The sequence below is a fragment of the Gekko japonicus genome, unplaced genomic scaffold, assembly GCF_001447785.1.
Source record: "Gekko japonicus isolate JY-2015 unplaced genomic scaffold, Gekko_japonicus_V1.1 scaffold2199, whole genome shotgun sequence".
NCBI lineage: Eukaryota > Metazoa > Chordata > Lepidosauria > Squamata > Gekkonidae > Gekko > Gekko japonicus.
Genome location: NW_015164259.1, coordinates 142,015 through 158,811, shown reverse-complemented (window position 1 = coordinate 158,811; position 16,797 = coordinate 142,015). Strand labels below are relative to the sequence as shown.

The 16,797-nt window shown below is 44.5% G+C and overlaps 1 protein-coding gene across 1 annotated transcript in view; it reads left to right on the top strand.

Annotated features, from left to right (window-relative positions):
- Nucleotides 1–16,797, top strand: part of SPEF2 (sperm flagellar 2) — a 148,785-nt gene that overhangs the window by 99,862 nt on the left and 32,126 nt on the right. The window contains exons 26-29 of the mRNA XM_015408709.1: nucleotides 1,940–2,219; nucleotides 3,831–3,944; nucleotides 4,486–4,624; nucleotides 9,275–9,504. Coding sequence (XP_015264195.1) covers nucleotides 1,940–2,219; nucleotides 3,831–3,944; nucleotides 4,486–4,624; nucleotides 9,275–9,504 — 763 coding nt within the window. The remainder of the gene's footprint in view (nucleotides 1–1,939; nucleotides 2,220–3,830; nucleotides 3,945–4,485; nucleotides 4,625–9,274; nucleotides 9,505–16,797) is intronic.

The window sequence follows — 16,797 nt, the reverse complement described above, 5'->3', positions numbered from 1 at the left end:
GATTAGGTTTTTTCCAAGGGATACTATGAAAAAGAGAGCCAGTTTGGTGTAGTGGTTAAGTGCGCGGACTCTAATCTGGGAGAACCAGGTTTGATTCCGCACTCCTCCACTTGCACCTGCTGGATGACCTTGGGCAAGCCATAGTTCTGGCACAGCTGTTCTTGAAAAAGAGCAGTTTCTGTCAGAGCTCTCTCAGCCCCACCTACCTCACAAGGTGTCTGTTGAAGGGAGGGGAAGGGAAAGGAGTTTGTAAGCCACTCTGAGACTCCCTTGGGTAGTGAAGGGCAGGGTATAAATCCAATCTCTTCTTCTTCTTCTTCTTCTTCTTACATTTCCATACATTCCAGTTGCTTGCGGGCCAGGTAAGAGCCTTAGACAGGCCTAATCCGGCCACCGGGCCTTATGTTTGACACCCCTGAGTTAACAGATTCTTTATCAGTGGACAGTGCTAGTTTGTATCAGTTGTTTACCTTCCCTTCCTCCCTCACCTGCAAAGTTTAACAAACAAACCACTTGTCCATCTATCTAAATAATGAGTTTTCACAAAAAGGGGACCCCCGTCTGTATAAACAAGAGTGACCGTTTCTTCAGCAGATCACTGGCCCAATCTGCGTCCAGCATTTGCTCTGCTGTTTTACCAAACCCACGCTGGAACAGAAATTCCTATCTACATTGCATGCCACTTTCACTTTGATTGGTTGTCGGATTTTATGGGAGTGTCCGGACTGCGTGCCCCTTTCACATTGTTTGATCTCTCAGTTTTATGGTAGCGTTCTGCATAGATGTATGGCCGTTTTATGGCCATTCAAGGGTGACTCTGCAGTCAGTGTGGCGTTGGCCTGGGGTATCTGAATGTGGTTTTGAGCCTCATCTTTTTCTGTTCCAGTGTGGGTTTGGTAAAAGAGTGGAGCAAATGCTAGATGCAGACTGGGCCACTGAAAGCCTGCCAGTTGTGAGTGCTGAGTGTTAGTGAATGGGGAGAAGGAACTGGAGCCCTCATTGGGGGCGGGGGGTGCCCGGATGTGCTGGTAGAGTGAATGGGATGTAGACACACAGCTGCTGAACATCTGGCAGCATGCCTGCACAGTGATGGGGTACAGCCCTGATACCTCTGCCATCCCATCCACTAAGGGAACAGAGAGTGATTAAAATGTGGAATTTGTAATATTTTACATCTAAGATCCAGACCTAATCCAGTACTCACACTTGCCTTGCTGACAGAGGTAGCATAATTACCAGCACTTCTTACCCTTTCTAATTGGTTGATAAATGTTCAAAAAATGTTAAAATAGTTTTTACTGCTACATAATAAGCTTTTGATGCGACTTGATCCTTATCTCTTGTTGTTGCTTGCTTAATGCTTTTGATGTTCATTATTGTTAATGATGATTTAAAAACAAATAAAAATATATTTTTAAAAAATGTGGAATTTGTTGCCAGAGGATGTAGTGATGGCCACAAGAATAAACAGCTTTAAAATGGGATTAGAGAGGTTCATGGAGGATAGGTCTAGCCATGGTGACTACAAGAAACCTCTACATTCAGAGGCAGTCAGCCTCTGAATCCCAGAGCCAGGAGGCAACATCAGGGGAAGGCCTTGGTCTCTGTGCCCTGCTGTTGAACCTCCAGAGGAACTGGTTGGCCATTCTGTGTGACAGGATGCTGGGCTAGATGGACCATCGGTCTGATCCAACAGGGCTCTTATGTTCTTAGTTCCCTCTCCTCATTCAGCAGTGGATGCTGGTAGTTCCCCAGCAAACTGCTGCATTAACTTTGCAGCTGATAAATACCATCCACAAAGGCATATTTATGATACCCGTTGTCTTCTTTTTAACATTTTTATGACCATCCATAAAACAAGGGAATGGCAGTTTGCTCAAACGGTTGCCTTGCTGTCCCTGATGTTTCTACTAACTCGACCGTAACTGTTAAAATCCAGGTCAGTGCCGAAATGCAAGCCAAAGAGGCCGAGGAAGAAAAGGAGCGCCTGCAGCAAGAAATAAAAGAGAAAGAACACCAGAAATCCTCCCAAGCTGCTGCTGGCAAAGGTGGAAAAGAAGGCAAAGGGGGGAAAGGCGGGAAAGGCGGAAAGGAGGGGAAAGGCGGAAAGGAGGCCAAGGAGGGGAAAGGCGGAAAGGAGGCCAAAGGAGGAAAAGAGGGAAAAGGTGGAAAGGGGACCGCAAAGGAGAGCAAAGACAGCAAAAAAGGGAAAAAGAAAGGTAAGCAAGGGGCAACTGTTGCTTTTTTTTTTACAAAGTGGTTCTGAATGAATAAAATCACATGTGCTCAAGAAAAAGACATAACTAAAAAGTTGGACTGCTGCAGTGACCTTGGTGCAGCCGCTTCCGCACGTGAAGAGCAGAGGACGGAGGGAATTTACACGTGATTATTTTATATTGTTTCATTCTTATTAGTATCCTGCTTTTCTCCCTAAACATCACCCAAAGAGGCTTTCTCCCTTCCTCCACTCTTTTAGCCCTATGAGCTGGGTTAGACTGAGAGATTGTGATGGACCCCAAGGTCACCGGCAATGTTCCCTCTAAGCTGTGGAGTCTTGTGAGCAAAAATTCTACTTTGTGAGCCACTGGCATTAAAGTTGTGAGCGAGCGGTTTGGCTACTGCATGAATTAGTTTGCTCTGGGAGCCCTTCTTCCTGAGCTAAGACAAAAATGTGTGAGCAGGAGGCGAAAGAACCGTGAGCTAGCTCACACTAACTCAGCTTAGAGGGAACACTGGTCACCGGGTAAGCGTCCACGGCAGAGCAGGGATTCAAACCCCGTTGTCCCAGAGCCCAGTCTGACACTTTAACTGCCACACATTGGCGCTCAGATTCCTTGAAACTCCCTTTCATCTGCTTTACTGGCCCTGCATCGTACATGCATCATACTGGCCCTGCATCATATTTTGCCCTCTTTATTTAGAAAGTTTATATGTCATCTCTCCAGAGACCTCCTTGAGCCAACTTGCAAAGTAAAAGCAATGCCGCATAAAATTATTGATAACGAACAAGCCACAAAAACAGCGTAAAACAGCATTCAGCGGCCTAAAATTATATCCATAAAACTGTCCAGCACGCACATGAAGCTGCTTTATATTGAATCAGACCAACAGTCTATTAAATAAGTATTTTCTACACTCAGACTGGTAGACTACACTCAGACAGCAGCTCTCCAGGGTCTCAGACACTGGTCTTTCACGTCACCTCCTACCTGATCCTTTTAACTGGAGATGCCAGGGACTGAATGTGGGACCTTCTGCATGCCAAGCTACAGGCCCTCCCCAAAAACAGTCTTTAACAGATGAAACCCTTGGGGGGGGGGAAGCCCTGGGTAAAAATAAATGTTTTAGCCTAAAGGGCAGGAAGGTAGGCCCGGGAGGCACTGAAAGGGTAGGGCGCTCTAAAGACAAGGTGTCCCTGCTGTATTATGAATCATTGTAAGCCAAGGGCTCCCTTTCTTCACCTTAAAGCAGTGAGTGAGTCCTTTCTTCCCTGTGACCCAGGCTATTTGTGACAGGAGTGGCTATGCATATATCTAAGGGGGGCAGTGTCAAGAAAGCCACCAAATGCTTATTGGATGGGGCATAGGAAGGGGGAATCATCAAAAATTTCAGGTAGGATCCAACCCGTAGTATAAAACATTGAAACTTCAGAAATGGTGGAATTTTTAGTGTTGGGAAAGCTTGAGTGAAACAGTTGTTTTTGGGAAATGCCCCAAATGTTAGTTCTCTGGTGCTCGCAACTGGCATTGCAATGCCATAGTAATGCACACAAGAGAGCTCAACGTATATATAGATTCAGTACTGTGCAAAATGTTCTCTTTCACTTGCAGAGTCTCCATCTGTGGTGGAACCAGCACCCATTCCTCTGTCCCCAGAGGAGTTAAAAAAACAAGAACTGAAACAAAGATTGAAGCAGGAATTTTTTACTGCCCTGGAGCTTGAAGGTAAGCAGTAATCTGTAAGGTATAAGACCAGGAAATATTCAGTGGTTGCAGTTTGAAGCTGGAAAGTACCGGGAAAAAGTATGCTTCAAGAATATTTAGTTGAACCTGTTACATATGTAATGTTAAACCACTGTTACAGCTAACCGTGGTTTGTTGCCTTTAGACCTGGTTATAAGACCCAAAACATGCAATGAAATGATGGTGGTAGTGGAAGGTGGTGCCACGTCACAGACATAATATGACTTGCTAACCTATGCCCTGCCCCCAAAATACTTGTGTAGGGAGACACTGGTAAAACCTACCTGTCTGTGAGCAGAAATGCTGTTGAGGCAGAAAAATTGTCTTAACCGTGGTTTTCTCAGTGCAGTGGTAACACTTGACCATGGTTAACATGAGGCATGATTTCCAAGCTATAGTAGCCTTTTCCCATTGTTACATCTTACTGTTAGCCGAATTGCTTTATTTACAGCAATTGGCATGCAGAATTAGTTCCTGAGTGTTTTCCTTTTTTTAATTTACTCTAAACCAACTTTCTCAATAGCGGAGGCTGCAAAATCTCGACTTGAGCTGTTGAAAGTTAAAGCACACGCCTTCATCGAAGACCTAACCTCGAAAGCCGAACTAACATACAGGAATATGGAAAAATGGCTGGGAGAGAGATACCTGGTTGAAATGTCCAGGTAAAAGATGGTTAATTCTGATGAAGCATAGTAGCTGGACTTGCTAGATGATTGGACCAAGAAACAAGATAAAGAAGCAATCATGTGTTTGTGTGTGGGGGGGAATAATCTTTTAATTGCAGTATTTCTAGCATAGGGCCATATCTGTGGATTGGATCCAGTCAGCTTTTTTTTGTGCAATTCCCCTACTTCCTACACCACCCCAATCCCACATGCTGAGCCCATGAGCCCAAACGTAATTCCTATTGGTTGCATGTGGGAAGCGGAGGTAACCTAAGAGGGGTGGCCAATATTGTAACCCTTTTATAGGGGGGTCCAAGAGATGGGTGGTAACTGTGCAAACCTCTTGACCCACCTACCTGTTAGTCCGTCCCAAAAACAATCCTATTGGTTGCATGTGGGAAGCGGAGGTAACCTAAGAGGGGTGGCCAATATTGTAACCTAAAACCTTACTCAGAGTATGGCATCTGGACAGGTTTGAACCCTAGGCGTCAGGATGCTCCATTGTAGTGCTGATGAAGCTGGCCAGTTTCATTGATAACCAAATGTCCATATGGCAGGAAATTCCAGCTCAGGAACAAAGCAGGTGATGGGTAGTACGTGACTACAAGCAGCTCTGTCATGGGGGCTGTCTCCTCCTAGAGTTGTTATTTCATTGCTAACAATAATGGAGATTTGTGCTTCTTCACCAGGCTGGGTAACTGTGTAGCTGAAACCTTATTTACATGTAAGGTATGTGCAGGCACCTTCTATGTGTGGCATCCCAACAGGTGACCTAAAGTGTACAGTTTTCTGAGCCTATGTGTGTGTGCACAGTCCATTGTGTGTAGCAATACATAGTCCATAAAGCAAATATCAAGCTTATTCTCTAACATTACTTCATGTTTTACTACACATGCTGCACACCATCTTCCTGATAATACATGACTACCATTTTGTCCGAAAGAGGCAACACTCATATTTTCAGCTTCAGTACACAAGAACCAGAATTCACAGGAAATTTGAGTAGAGCCTGCTGGATCGGACCGGTGGTCCATCTAGTCCAGTATACTTTTTCACACATCAGCCAGTAGAGTTGCCAGGTCCTAGCTTGTTGCCGATAGGGAAATTTGGGGGGGGGGCATGCCTGGAGGGGTCAGGGACATTGCGTGATGTCCCCGATACAATGACATCACCTGGAAGTGATGTCATCACATTGGCAACGTTGCACAGCAACGCTCTGGTTTGAGGGCAAATTTACCATAGAGTTTTGCCCTCAAATCAGAGCATCCCCTGCAACATCGCTGACATGATGATGTAACGTCTGGGTGTCATTGCATCAGGGTTGTCACGTGGGGATATGGCTGTTTGGGAGCAGGGTTTCCCCTGCCTGGACCTGGGGACTGGCAACCCTAGCACCAGCCAGTTGCCCTGGGTGACCAAACGAACAAGGCACAGAGGCTGAGGCCTTCCCCTGATGCTGCTTTCCTGCACTAGTATTCATTGGTTTGCACATTGCCTCTTTCCAACAAAATGGATATTGTGCGTATCAGGAGGATCGTATGTAGCGCATTCTCCCCATCCCCATCCACACAATAAAACATAACAACTGAAAAGGGCTAGTTTCTCATCGAGTTCATTGCCAATCTATAGTTGTGGTGTAAATATCCACATGTAATACTTAACTGTGGCTAAGCGTTTGCAGATTCGCAGGTTCGGGATGAAACGGGTTCGGGATAGCCGTTTCATAAAGAAAGAGCTAACGTTTGGTTGTCAAGCATGCAGAATTAGTTCCTGAGTGTTTTCTTTTTTTAATTTACTCTAAACCAACTTTCTCAATAGCGGAGGCTGCAAAATCTCGACTTGAGCTGTTGAAAGTTAAAGCACACGCCTTCATCGAAGACCTAACCTCGAAAGCCGAACTAACATACAGGAATATGGAAAAATGGCTGGGAGAGAGATACCTGGTTGAAATGTCCAGGTAAAAGATGGTTAATTCTGATGAAGCATAGTAGCTAGACTTGCTAGATGATTGGACCGAGAAACAGGATAAAGAAGCAATCGTGTGTGTGTGTGTGTGTGTGTGAATAATCTTTTAATTGCAGTATTTCTAGCATAGGGCCATATCTGTGGATTGGATCCAGTCAGCTTTTTTTAGTCAATCTTGTGCAATTCCCCTACTTCCTACACCACCCCAATCCCACATGCTGAGCCCATGAGCCCAAACGTAACCCTTTGGGGTGGTTAAATGGGACCTCTTGTTCCTTTTTCACCAGCAGAGAAGTTGGTTGGATCCAGCCATATGTCTCTACTCCTATTCATTTCTTTATTACTTATTCAGAAGATTCATGATCACTTTTCCGCCAATGCGATGGAGTCTGGAGAAAGGCGCTTTGACTCTCAAAAACTTTATACCCTGAAAATCTAGTTGGTCTCTGAACTGACCAACATGGCTGTCCTCTGAACCCCTTTTCAACTAACGGTCTCCAAAGGTGTTCATGCACTAAATTAGAACACAGGAATAAATGACAAAATCAGCTATAGGAACACCATCAGTATTAATAACGGGGAAGCCACAGACAGTTTCATAATTATTTGAGGTATACATACAAAATATTTTTTATTTTGTTTTCATTTTGAAGACATTTCTCCCAAGCCACTTTTGAGCAGTCAGGTCATGTCACTCATTACGAGTTTTTAGGGTTTCAGTCTGGATTATTAAATCAGTCTTCCCCTTTCTGACAGGGTAGCCAAATGGGCTTCTGTCTCTCCTCCCTTCCCCCTTGACCAGTGTTTCCTCTAAGCTGAGTTAGTGTGAGCTAGCTCACAGTTTCTTAGCCTCCAGCTCACACAGTTTTGTCTTAGCTCAGGAAGGATGGCTTTAATGCCAGTAGCTCATAGAGTAGAATTTTTGCTCACAAGACTCTGCAGCTTAAAGGGAGCATTGCCCTTGACATGTCATGTTGCCAACATTGTGTGTGTGTCCTTCCGTGAGCCCGTAACATGAGGAGTGGGTGGGTGTTTTCCTGGATCGAGTGGTCCCCCAGGTCAAATCATGACACTCCCTTCATAAGAAAGTATCCAAGTTCTCAATGTGGAGATGGCTTTCATCTCTGCCTGCAGTTGGAGGAGACAGAGAAAGAAATGTGAATGTTCTATTCTGGGGAGATACAGGAAATGGAAGCTCAGGGGACATGTGCTGTTCCTTCTCCTCCTGTATCTCTTCCACAGAGGTAGTCAGTGCCATTTGATCTGGTGGGATATGGATCTGGAAGTTCTGGGTTCAGATGCTGAGCGTGGAGAGGGAGAGGGAATTTTGGGTGGCAGTTGGGACACAGTAGACCAGGGGTGTCAAACATGCAACCCGGGGGCTGGATCAGGCCCCTGGAGGGCTTCTATCAGACGCACAGTGGAACTGGATGTCTTCTGCTTCTTCTTCCAGTTCTGCTGCTGCTGTGTCATCATAGGTTTGCAGCTTACAGATTCACACCTGAACAGCATACTCAAGTTTGCAACAGCACAGACATTTTGATGCAATAATTCAGAGCAAGAGGTGCCAGTTATCAGACACTGTTAAATAAACAAAATATTGCAAGAGTGCTGATGTTTTAAGCATGTTTTTATTTTAAGTAAAAAAACCACCTTTGTGTTTGTGTCCTTTATAAAGTTTATATCTCCGCTACCTGGCATTACATTTTATGACACACATGGCCTGGCCCAATAAGGTCTCATTTATGTCAGATCTGGCCCTCGTAACAAATGAGTTCGACATCCCTGCAGTAGACCGTAGCAAGAAGAGATTTTTTTAATTTTAATAATTTTATTGGAAATTGTTAAAAAAATAACAATCACACCATCGATATTGGAGCTATAACAATAATGCAATATTACACCAACAGCACCCTACTACAACAGTCTTTAAACAACCTTTAAACAATAATTATACAAAACAAACACAACTATTGCCAAGCAAATATAGGGAAAAGCAGCCTGAGCAAAATAACTAAAAATGAAATGAGAATGTAGGAGGGTACGGTTATAGGACTTCTATTCCATATCACGTCAGAGAAGAGACAATATATGGTGATACCGATGTTCCAGACCATAGACCATAATTTTTTGACCTTAATTCCTGAGTTGTGAAATTCGAAAAGGGAAACCATTTTTCTGTTAGATTAGAAAGACCCAGTTGAGGTTCAGATTGGGAAACAAAATCTGCAATTGTGTCCATTTTAAAAAATCCCCAGATTTTTAAGTACCACTTTTCTCTAGTTAGTAAAGATTTGCTTTTCCAATTCTGAGCTGTGAGGTATTTAGTGGCAGTGAGTAAAGACAAAGATTAATTCCTGCCGAATTTTAGGAAGGAGAATTTTTTGGCACTGGCTGGGATGGCTGAGGGCCACAGATACCTCTACCCTTGAGACACTTTCATACACACTGACTAACGCACTTTAAATGCATTTTTAGCAATTGTTTGTAAGTGGATTTTGCCTTTCCACACAGTAAAATACAATTGCAAAGTGCATGGAAAGTCCATTATTCGACATGTGTGAAAGTGCCCTTAGATGCAGTCCTGACAGCTACGAGTGTGAAAGAACTGTTAGCCTGATGATATTCTAGTTTTAGAATGGTAAAGCATCATCTCTTTTATTTAATGTATTGTCTTTACAGTGTTGACAAATTAATCGAGGTTGCCCGTCAGCATATCGAAATGTCTACTAGAATCCAGAACGAGCTGGTTCTGGAAGGGACGGAGTTTTACATTAATGGCGATATCAAAGTGTTCCCAGACCCTGTCCCCCCACCCCGCCCTCCGTCGGTAGAGACTGCTATAAATGGTACTCTAACAATTTCGCAGCTTAGCAGTCTTCATAAGCAGTTTCTACAGGTGGCACCGAGAGGTAAGAAGACGCCTTCTTTACACATTTGCAGACATGAATTAGTTGTCTTGGTTTCCCTCCTCTGTATTTTTTCCAGCTCCGCAATTTCCTTTTGGAGATACGGTGATCTATACAGGGGCATTAGTTGGTGGTCTCTCTTACAATAACGTAATATCCAATGCTGTGTGGATGGAGCCACGCGCACCAAAAGCAGAAGGGCCAGAAAATGCTTCTTGAATGGCAAGCGTGGATTCGGTTGAAGGGCAGAATCAAAATCAAAATGTGTATTCATTTTCTTTCCAGTAGGAAACATTTAGCAGGTGCTGGAGGCAGACAATAATTTGTGGGGAATTTTCCTCCCAGAGATCTGAATGCCGTTTTATAGACGGATTGTTGCTTGTGATACATGTCAGCAGCCCCTGTTCATCTCGTGCTTTTTTTCCTAATGGCTGAAAACCCTGCAAAATGTTGAGTGGGACAAAACTGCATGTGTCATAGGAAGCAGAAGCAAAATCTCTGCTGCTGAGCCACTTTCCATTCTCGCGCAGCAATTGTCTGTCTCCAATCTACCTCAGAATATAAAAGTGACCTACATGTACCTTTTGAGAATACTTGTGAGAGATCAGGGACTGCATGTGGTTTCCTGTTAATTATACACTCGACGGAGGTTTTGCCGCCATGTGATGTGTGTGAAAGCTCTTTAGATGTCATCAGGGGTCATTTCATAGAAAAAGAGGTGCATGAGCTCATTAACATAACTCATTAGCATAATGTATTTGAATAAATAACTTATTTGCACACCGGAAGTGTGTCAGAAGGCAACACCCACCGCTCAGGCTCCACTAGACTGTTTTGGGATTGCTAGCAATGGGGGGGGGGATGTGCAGATCCTCATGCTCCTCGTGGCCTGGGGCTGCTGGGAACAGGGGGCTGGGATTGTTGCATGTGCCTGCCCCCTGGGCTCTTTACTGCCGGAGCTCTGCTCCTGTGCGCTCCTGCAGGAAATGACCCCTGGGTGTCATATAATATGTATTCCACTGATTTGAAGACTTTGAAGGAAGAATCTTAACTGGTGGGCTGGGCAATATGGACAGAGGCGGTCCTTCAAGTACCCTAGCCCCCCCCCCCCGGAACCATTTAGGGCCAGAAAGGTAAGAACCACCACTTGGAATTGTACTGCTTCAACAAGCATGGAGGAAAACTGCACATGCAAAGGTATCTCCACATAAAAAAAGCACAACTAAGGGTGGATACGATGAGGTTTATGAAATTATGCATGGGTTGGAGATTCCGTATGGACAAAAGAAGGTACTTTTTTACTCAGTGAGTAATTAAAAGAAGGAAGTGAGAGCAATGAACTCTGAAGGTCACCAGGTTTGCCAACTCCAGGTTGAGAAATTAATGGAGATTTGGGGGTGGACTCTAGGGAGGACTAAGGGGTGGAGTCTAGGGAGGAGTTTGGAGAGGAGAGGGAGCTCAGCACAGGTGTGATGCCACAGAGGCCACCATCCACAGCTGCTGTTCCCTCCAGGAGCACTGATCTCTGTAATCTGGAGAACAGTTGTAATTCCGGGAGAAGTCCATCCCGTACCTGTCAGTGGCAACCGTAGCAGAGACTCACACCACAGAGGTCATGAAATCTGTGAGTCTGACTTCAAAAGTTACTTCATCTATGGGAAATCAGAAGTACTTTCTTGTTATGCACCTGCTATAAGGAGGAGGAAATCAGGAGAGCTCTAAACTAGGCCTGCATTTCTTATTCCTTTTCTTGAATATGTAGACCAGTTCATGTAGGCTGGGCCTGAAACGGCAAGTATCAAGGGGAAGAGGATCCATCACAGATGGCCTGGCTTGCCATCTTTTCCCATGTTTCCCCCACAACCTGCTGATGCAGCCCCACTTCCGAATTTAGTGTCATTCCCGTCACATCCCTAAGTGATCACCTACAGGTAGATGCTTGGATTCCAAGATGCACAAGTGGAAACACAAGAGGACTTAGCGCTGTTCCACTTGTGCAACAAATTTAGTGTCATTCCCATCACATCCCTAAGTGATCACCTACCGGTAGATGCTTGGATTCCAAGATGTACAAGTGGAAACACAGGAGGACTTAGCGCTGTTCCACTTGTGCAAGTTCTTGTGCAGTACCTGACACTTCCTCCCTATGTATTATGGTATCCAGGGATTAGTTGCTGTGACGCACCCCTTCCGCTTCCTTCCTTACAAGGAGGAAGATGTAAAATAGGCTGCATAGTGTTTGGAGTGAATCCTAGAGCATCAGCCCCGCATAACGATGTCACTTCTGAGTTTTTGTTTTGCTAGAACTGACACTGTGCATCAGCTCAATATCAAGAAGATTGTCCCTGCCCCCAGACTCACCCAAGCAGCTTGTCAGCTACGTCTGGCAACCCTGATGGAAGCCCAAACCCAGCCAAGCCCAGCATTTATTTATCCTCATCGTATTTCAGGGGCTACTTTTTTTTTAATGCAGTGGTTCTGCAAGAGCAGAGAAAGAGTGCAGAATTTTACCTCAGCTTCCATTTTTCTTTATGGGTGCAGAAAGAAGTGCTTGAAAGAACGAGGGCAACGTCTGGTAAAACTTCAGTAACCATCAAGGTGAATAAGATTTGCAGTGGTTGGGAGTCAGGCTTCAGGGCCACGTGCCATCCTTTGCAACCATGCACGGGTAGCATACCCAGAATAAATTATGCAAAACAATAAAAGCAGAATAAATTATGCAAATTAAGAAATCATGTAATTGTGCTCATGGTACATAAGTTATGCATGATATAGAACTGTAGGGGGTGAAAAAATGCAATCATTTTTAACAAGAGTACACCCAACTGCGTTAATCCAATCTTAGCTATACTTATTGCTCACTCACTTATGCATCTTGACTCTAATTAGCCCTTCCTGGCAACTAGCCCCCTCCACCCTCTCTCTACTTATCTGTAATGCTTGAAGAAGTCTGTTTCAATGTATCTGAAGAAGGGCGCATGTGCCCGAAAGCTTATACCCAGAATTAAACGTTCTTGGTCTTAAAGGTGCCACTGGACTCAAACTTCACCCAGCTCTGAGTGTGCCTCTTTTATAATGAGTACATGTTCATAGTATTCCTGAATATAACGAGTAACAAAGCTGGCGGGAGAAAGGGAAGGGAGAAAAATGGACGTGAAATGTTGCAAGCGTAATAACAAAACATTTTAATGCAAATTAAACCACAAACATGTGGACAAGGGGGACCCAATAGATGTTGTTTACCTTGACTTCCAGAAAGCTTTTAATAAAACTGTATTCTTGGTGCTTGGGGGGGGGGCAACAGTGGGAGGGCTTCTAGTGTCCTGGCCCCACTGCTGGACCTCCTGATGGTATTTTTGGCCACGGTGTGACAGAGTGTTGAACTAGATGGGCCATTGGCCTGATCCAACATTGGCTTCTCTCATGTTCTTATGTTCTTCATGCCTAGTTATGTTTAAAATGTTTATAGCTTTGGCAGTTCTGAAGCAAATGAAAAAGAAGACTGTAGCTCCAGTCAAGCAATCGCAGAAGAACCACGCGTTTCCAGAAATATGGCTGTCAAAGTACTCTTGGCTGAAGCACGACAGCGGAAGAAACACGATGTACTGTGCTTTATGTCGGAAGCATAATGTGGACTTAGGAGAATCCACGCACAACTTTTGTTTGGGGACGGATGATTTCAGAATCGAATTCGTCATGGAGCATGAAAGCAGCGAAGCTCACGCTTGGGCAACTTGTATGGAAGCGGCCAGCTCTTCTGCTCCAGATACAGCGAGCACTGAGCAGATATTAAAGAACATGAGCAAAGCAGCCTTAGGAAGAATAGAGAACCTCTTCAGGACATGCCATGCTATTGCCAAGACTGGGCGTCCCTTCACAGACCTGGACTGGATGTGCAAGCTGGATGATATGAAGGGTGTGGATATCGGCTCTATATTTAGAAACGACAAGGCGGCGAGGATCTTTACTCATTTCATTGCAGAAGTGGAGCGAAGGGCCTTAAAGGAGAAATTAGACCAATGCAAGTTCTTCTCGCTCATTAGTGACGGAGTCACAGACCTCGTGAGCACAGAAGCTGCCCTTGTTTATGTGCGCTTTGCCTACCAAGGGAAGGTCCACTGTCAGATCGTTGGGGTTCAGTCGGTAGACCAGTACGATGCTTCAGCGGTGAAAAATGCCATTTTGAAAATATTACAGACCAATCTGCAGCTCCATCTGCCAAGCCAAGACTGGGCAAGGAAGCTAGTTGGCTTTGGGAGTCATGGGGCAGATGTCATGGTTGGACAAAATAACGGGGTGGCTAAACTTTTGAAAGAAATCCAGCCACGTGTTCAGAGTGTACATTGCCTTGTGCATCGGCTTGAAATGGCCTACAAGGAAACCTTGAAGAGCACTCATCTGTACACTGTTCTCATGGGTCTCTTGCAAAATATGTACTATTTTTACCAAAACTCACCCTTGGATAAAAACAATCTTACGCTAGCGTACAAAGCCCTCAAATTGAGGCCGGCTATTCCTTCTCGAATTGGTGGTTCCCGATGGCTCCTTCGTCTACAAACTGCTCTTCAAATTCTGCTTAAAGGGTACCCTGCAATTGTCCTACACATGAGTGAGGTAAATACTGTTTAAAAAATCACCAGTGGAGGGGGAAGGGAATGAAAACTGGATTGTGGGGGAGGGAAATCAATGGCTTAATGATTATTTTTTGCTGATTTCTAGATACAAGAAGAGCCATGCTCTTCAAACCACCAGAAAGCAAAAGACCTCTTAAAGCTCCTTCTGAAAACAGACGTCGTTAAGTTTTCCCATTTCTTGTTGGATGTCATCAATGTCCTCAACATTCTATCTCGCGTGGCCCAGGATCAGAACGCTTCCATTGCAGATGTTTTCGCGACCATTCAGTCAACCCAGGAAACTCTCCAAATGTATCGAGCGAGGTTGAGTATCCTAAACAACTGCCTGAAATTACCAGTTGTACAAAAATCAGAGCTGCACAGAATAATTCTCAAATGTGATATTTTTTCAGGTCTGGGCCAAGAGAACGCCTAGTGGAGACCACCACGCACTTCCATGGACACCAGCTACTTGGAGATGGAGATATAAAGGAAGACCGAACAGAGCTATTAAGCAATCTTTTGCATCAGCTGCGCGATTGCTTTTGTGATGCTAGCGAAGAGGTTTTGAGAGCAAGCACTATTGGGAGTTTTAAACTGTGGCCTGACAAAATCGTACAAGGTACGGAAAACTCAAGGCAGTGGCAATACATTTGAATTATTATTTTTTTCTTTCTGGAATGTTTTTTTAAAATGTAACTTTCAAATTCTCACAGAATTTGGTGAGATTGAAGTGTCTGTCTTGACCAAGTATTATGAGCCGATCTTGGAATGTGCTGGTGTGAAGGTTGACGAAATGGAGACCGAATGGACCATGCTGAAAGCAGAGCTGTATAATAGGTAATAAGCAGATTCATATGAACTTACGAAGTTGCCTTCTGCCGAGTCTGACCCATCGGTCAGTCTAGTTAAGTAATTCCTATTCTGACTGGCAACAGTTCTTCAAAATATCAGGCAGAATCTGCTCCCTGAGATGTTCTACTGTAGATGCCAAGGATCGAACTGCAGCTGTCCTACAAACAAGACGTGCTTTACCAGCGAACCGTGGCATTCTCCCCCATGTGAAGTGAAACTGAGACGTATTTTAGTGCTAAGCTTTGAGACCTGTGGGAAAGATCTGATTAAGAAACACAATTGTATTTTCTAGGTATCAGAACATCCGAAGGTTAACATGGGATTTGGTGAATTCAGATTATTCTCATAAGTACCCAAACATCTTGGCACTAGTGGATCTGGTCTTGACACTGCCAGCGAGTTCGGATGAGGCAGCGCGCGGCTTCTGTCGAATGAAGCTTACCATGATGCAGCGGCGTCCAAAGCCGATGCTCGAAAGCATGACCGACCTCATGATCATTCAGATGAATTCTCCAGATATCAAGAATTTTGACCCCCAGGTGGCTATTCAGTTGTGGAATGTTTCTTGGCAGAGGAACAGAAAAGCAGAGGGCGGCCAGTGGATGGCTGCTCGGGAGAGATCAGACTGTTCATCGGACTCCGATTGGGAAAGCGTATTTGGAAGTGACTAGAATGGGAACGCTCTCTCCATTTTGTCCGCAAACAAATTTAGTAGTGTACTAGGGAAGGGGAAAACGTCACTATTTATTAGGTAAAGGTAAAGGTTCCCTTGCTCGAAAGCCAGTCGAATCCGACTCTAGGGTTGCGGTGCTCATCTCTGTTTCCAAGCCGAAGAGCCAGCGCTGTCCAAAGACGTTTCCGTGGTCATGTGGCCGGCATGACTAAACACCAAGGCACATGGAACGCTTTTACCTTCCCACCGAAGTGGTCCCTATTTATCTACTTGCAATTTCTTGCTTTTGAACTGCTAGGTTGGCAGGAGCTGGAACTAGAGATGGGAGCTCACTCCATCATGCGGCATCCGGGTCTTGAACTGCTGAACTACTGACCTTCCACAGCCTGCAGTTCAGCATCTTAACCACTTGAGCCACCCTAGCTAACTAAACCATGAAAATGCAATTTATACTACAGAAGCTGGGGGGACATCGTAAGCACTGTTTGTCCTTTCAAATTGTAAAAACAGAATACACATGAAGATGCTTTAATCTGAGCTAGACCCATTGGTTCTGTCAAGGTCACTATCGTCTACTCTGACTGGCAGTGGCTTTTCAGGGTCTTGAGATGAAGTTTTTCACCTTACCTGTTACCTGAGCCTTTTAACTGGAGATGCCAGGGATTGAACCTGGGACCTTCTGCATGCCGAGCAGATGCTCAACCACTGAGCTACAGTCTCAGTGGTAGAGGATAGGCAAAAAATGTAAAGCCTAGTCCAGGCAAGCTCCCCAAGACAACATGAAAATTAGAGGTATTCTCCTAAAGCATAGCAGTCCTTCCAGTTTTTACCAACTTTTACGTAACATCCTCTTTGTTTTCATTCTCTTGTTATGCAAAATATTTTTTTGCAGGGGCAGTTAATGTGCCTTTTGCACGATCCTAAGTGCTGATTGCCTCAGCTGTTTCAGCATTTAAGTAGTTCTAAAGCATCAGAGTATTCATTTCTTCAAACATGGTATATAGGATTCTCCTTGGATCAACTGCAGCTATAAAGATCCTGCCCTCCTTTGCCTCAAATTATGAAGCTGAGTTTTTGTCATCAACAAAATAGTGAAGAAATGGACTTTTAAAGGATATTTTAATAGAAATTGCAGGAAAATGAAGAAAGCTACGT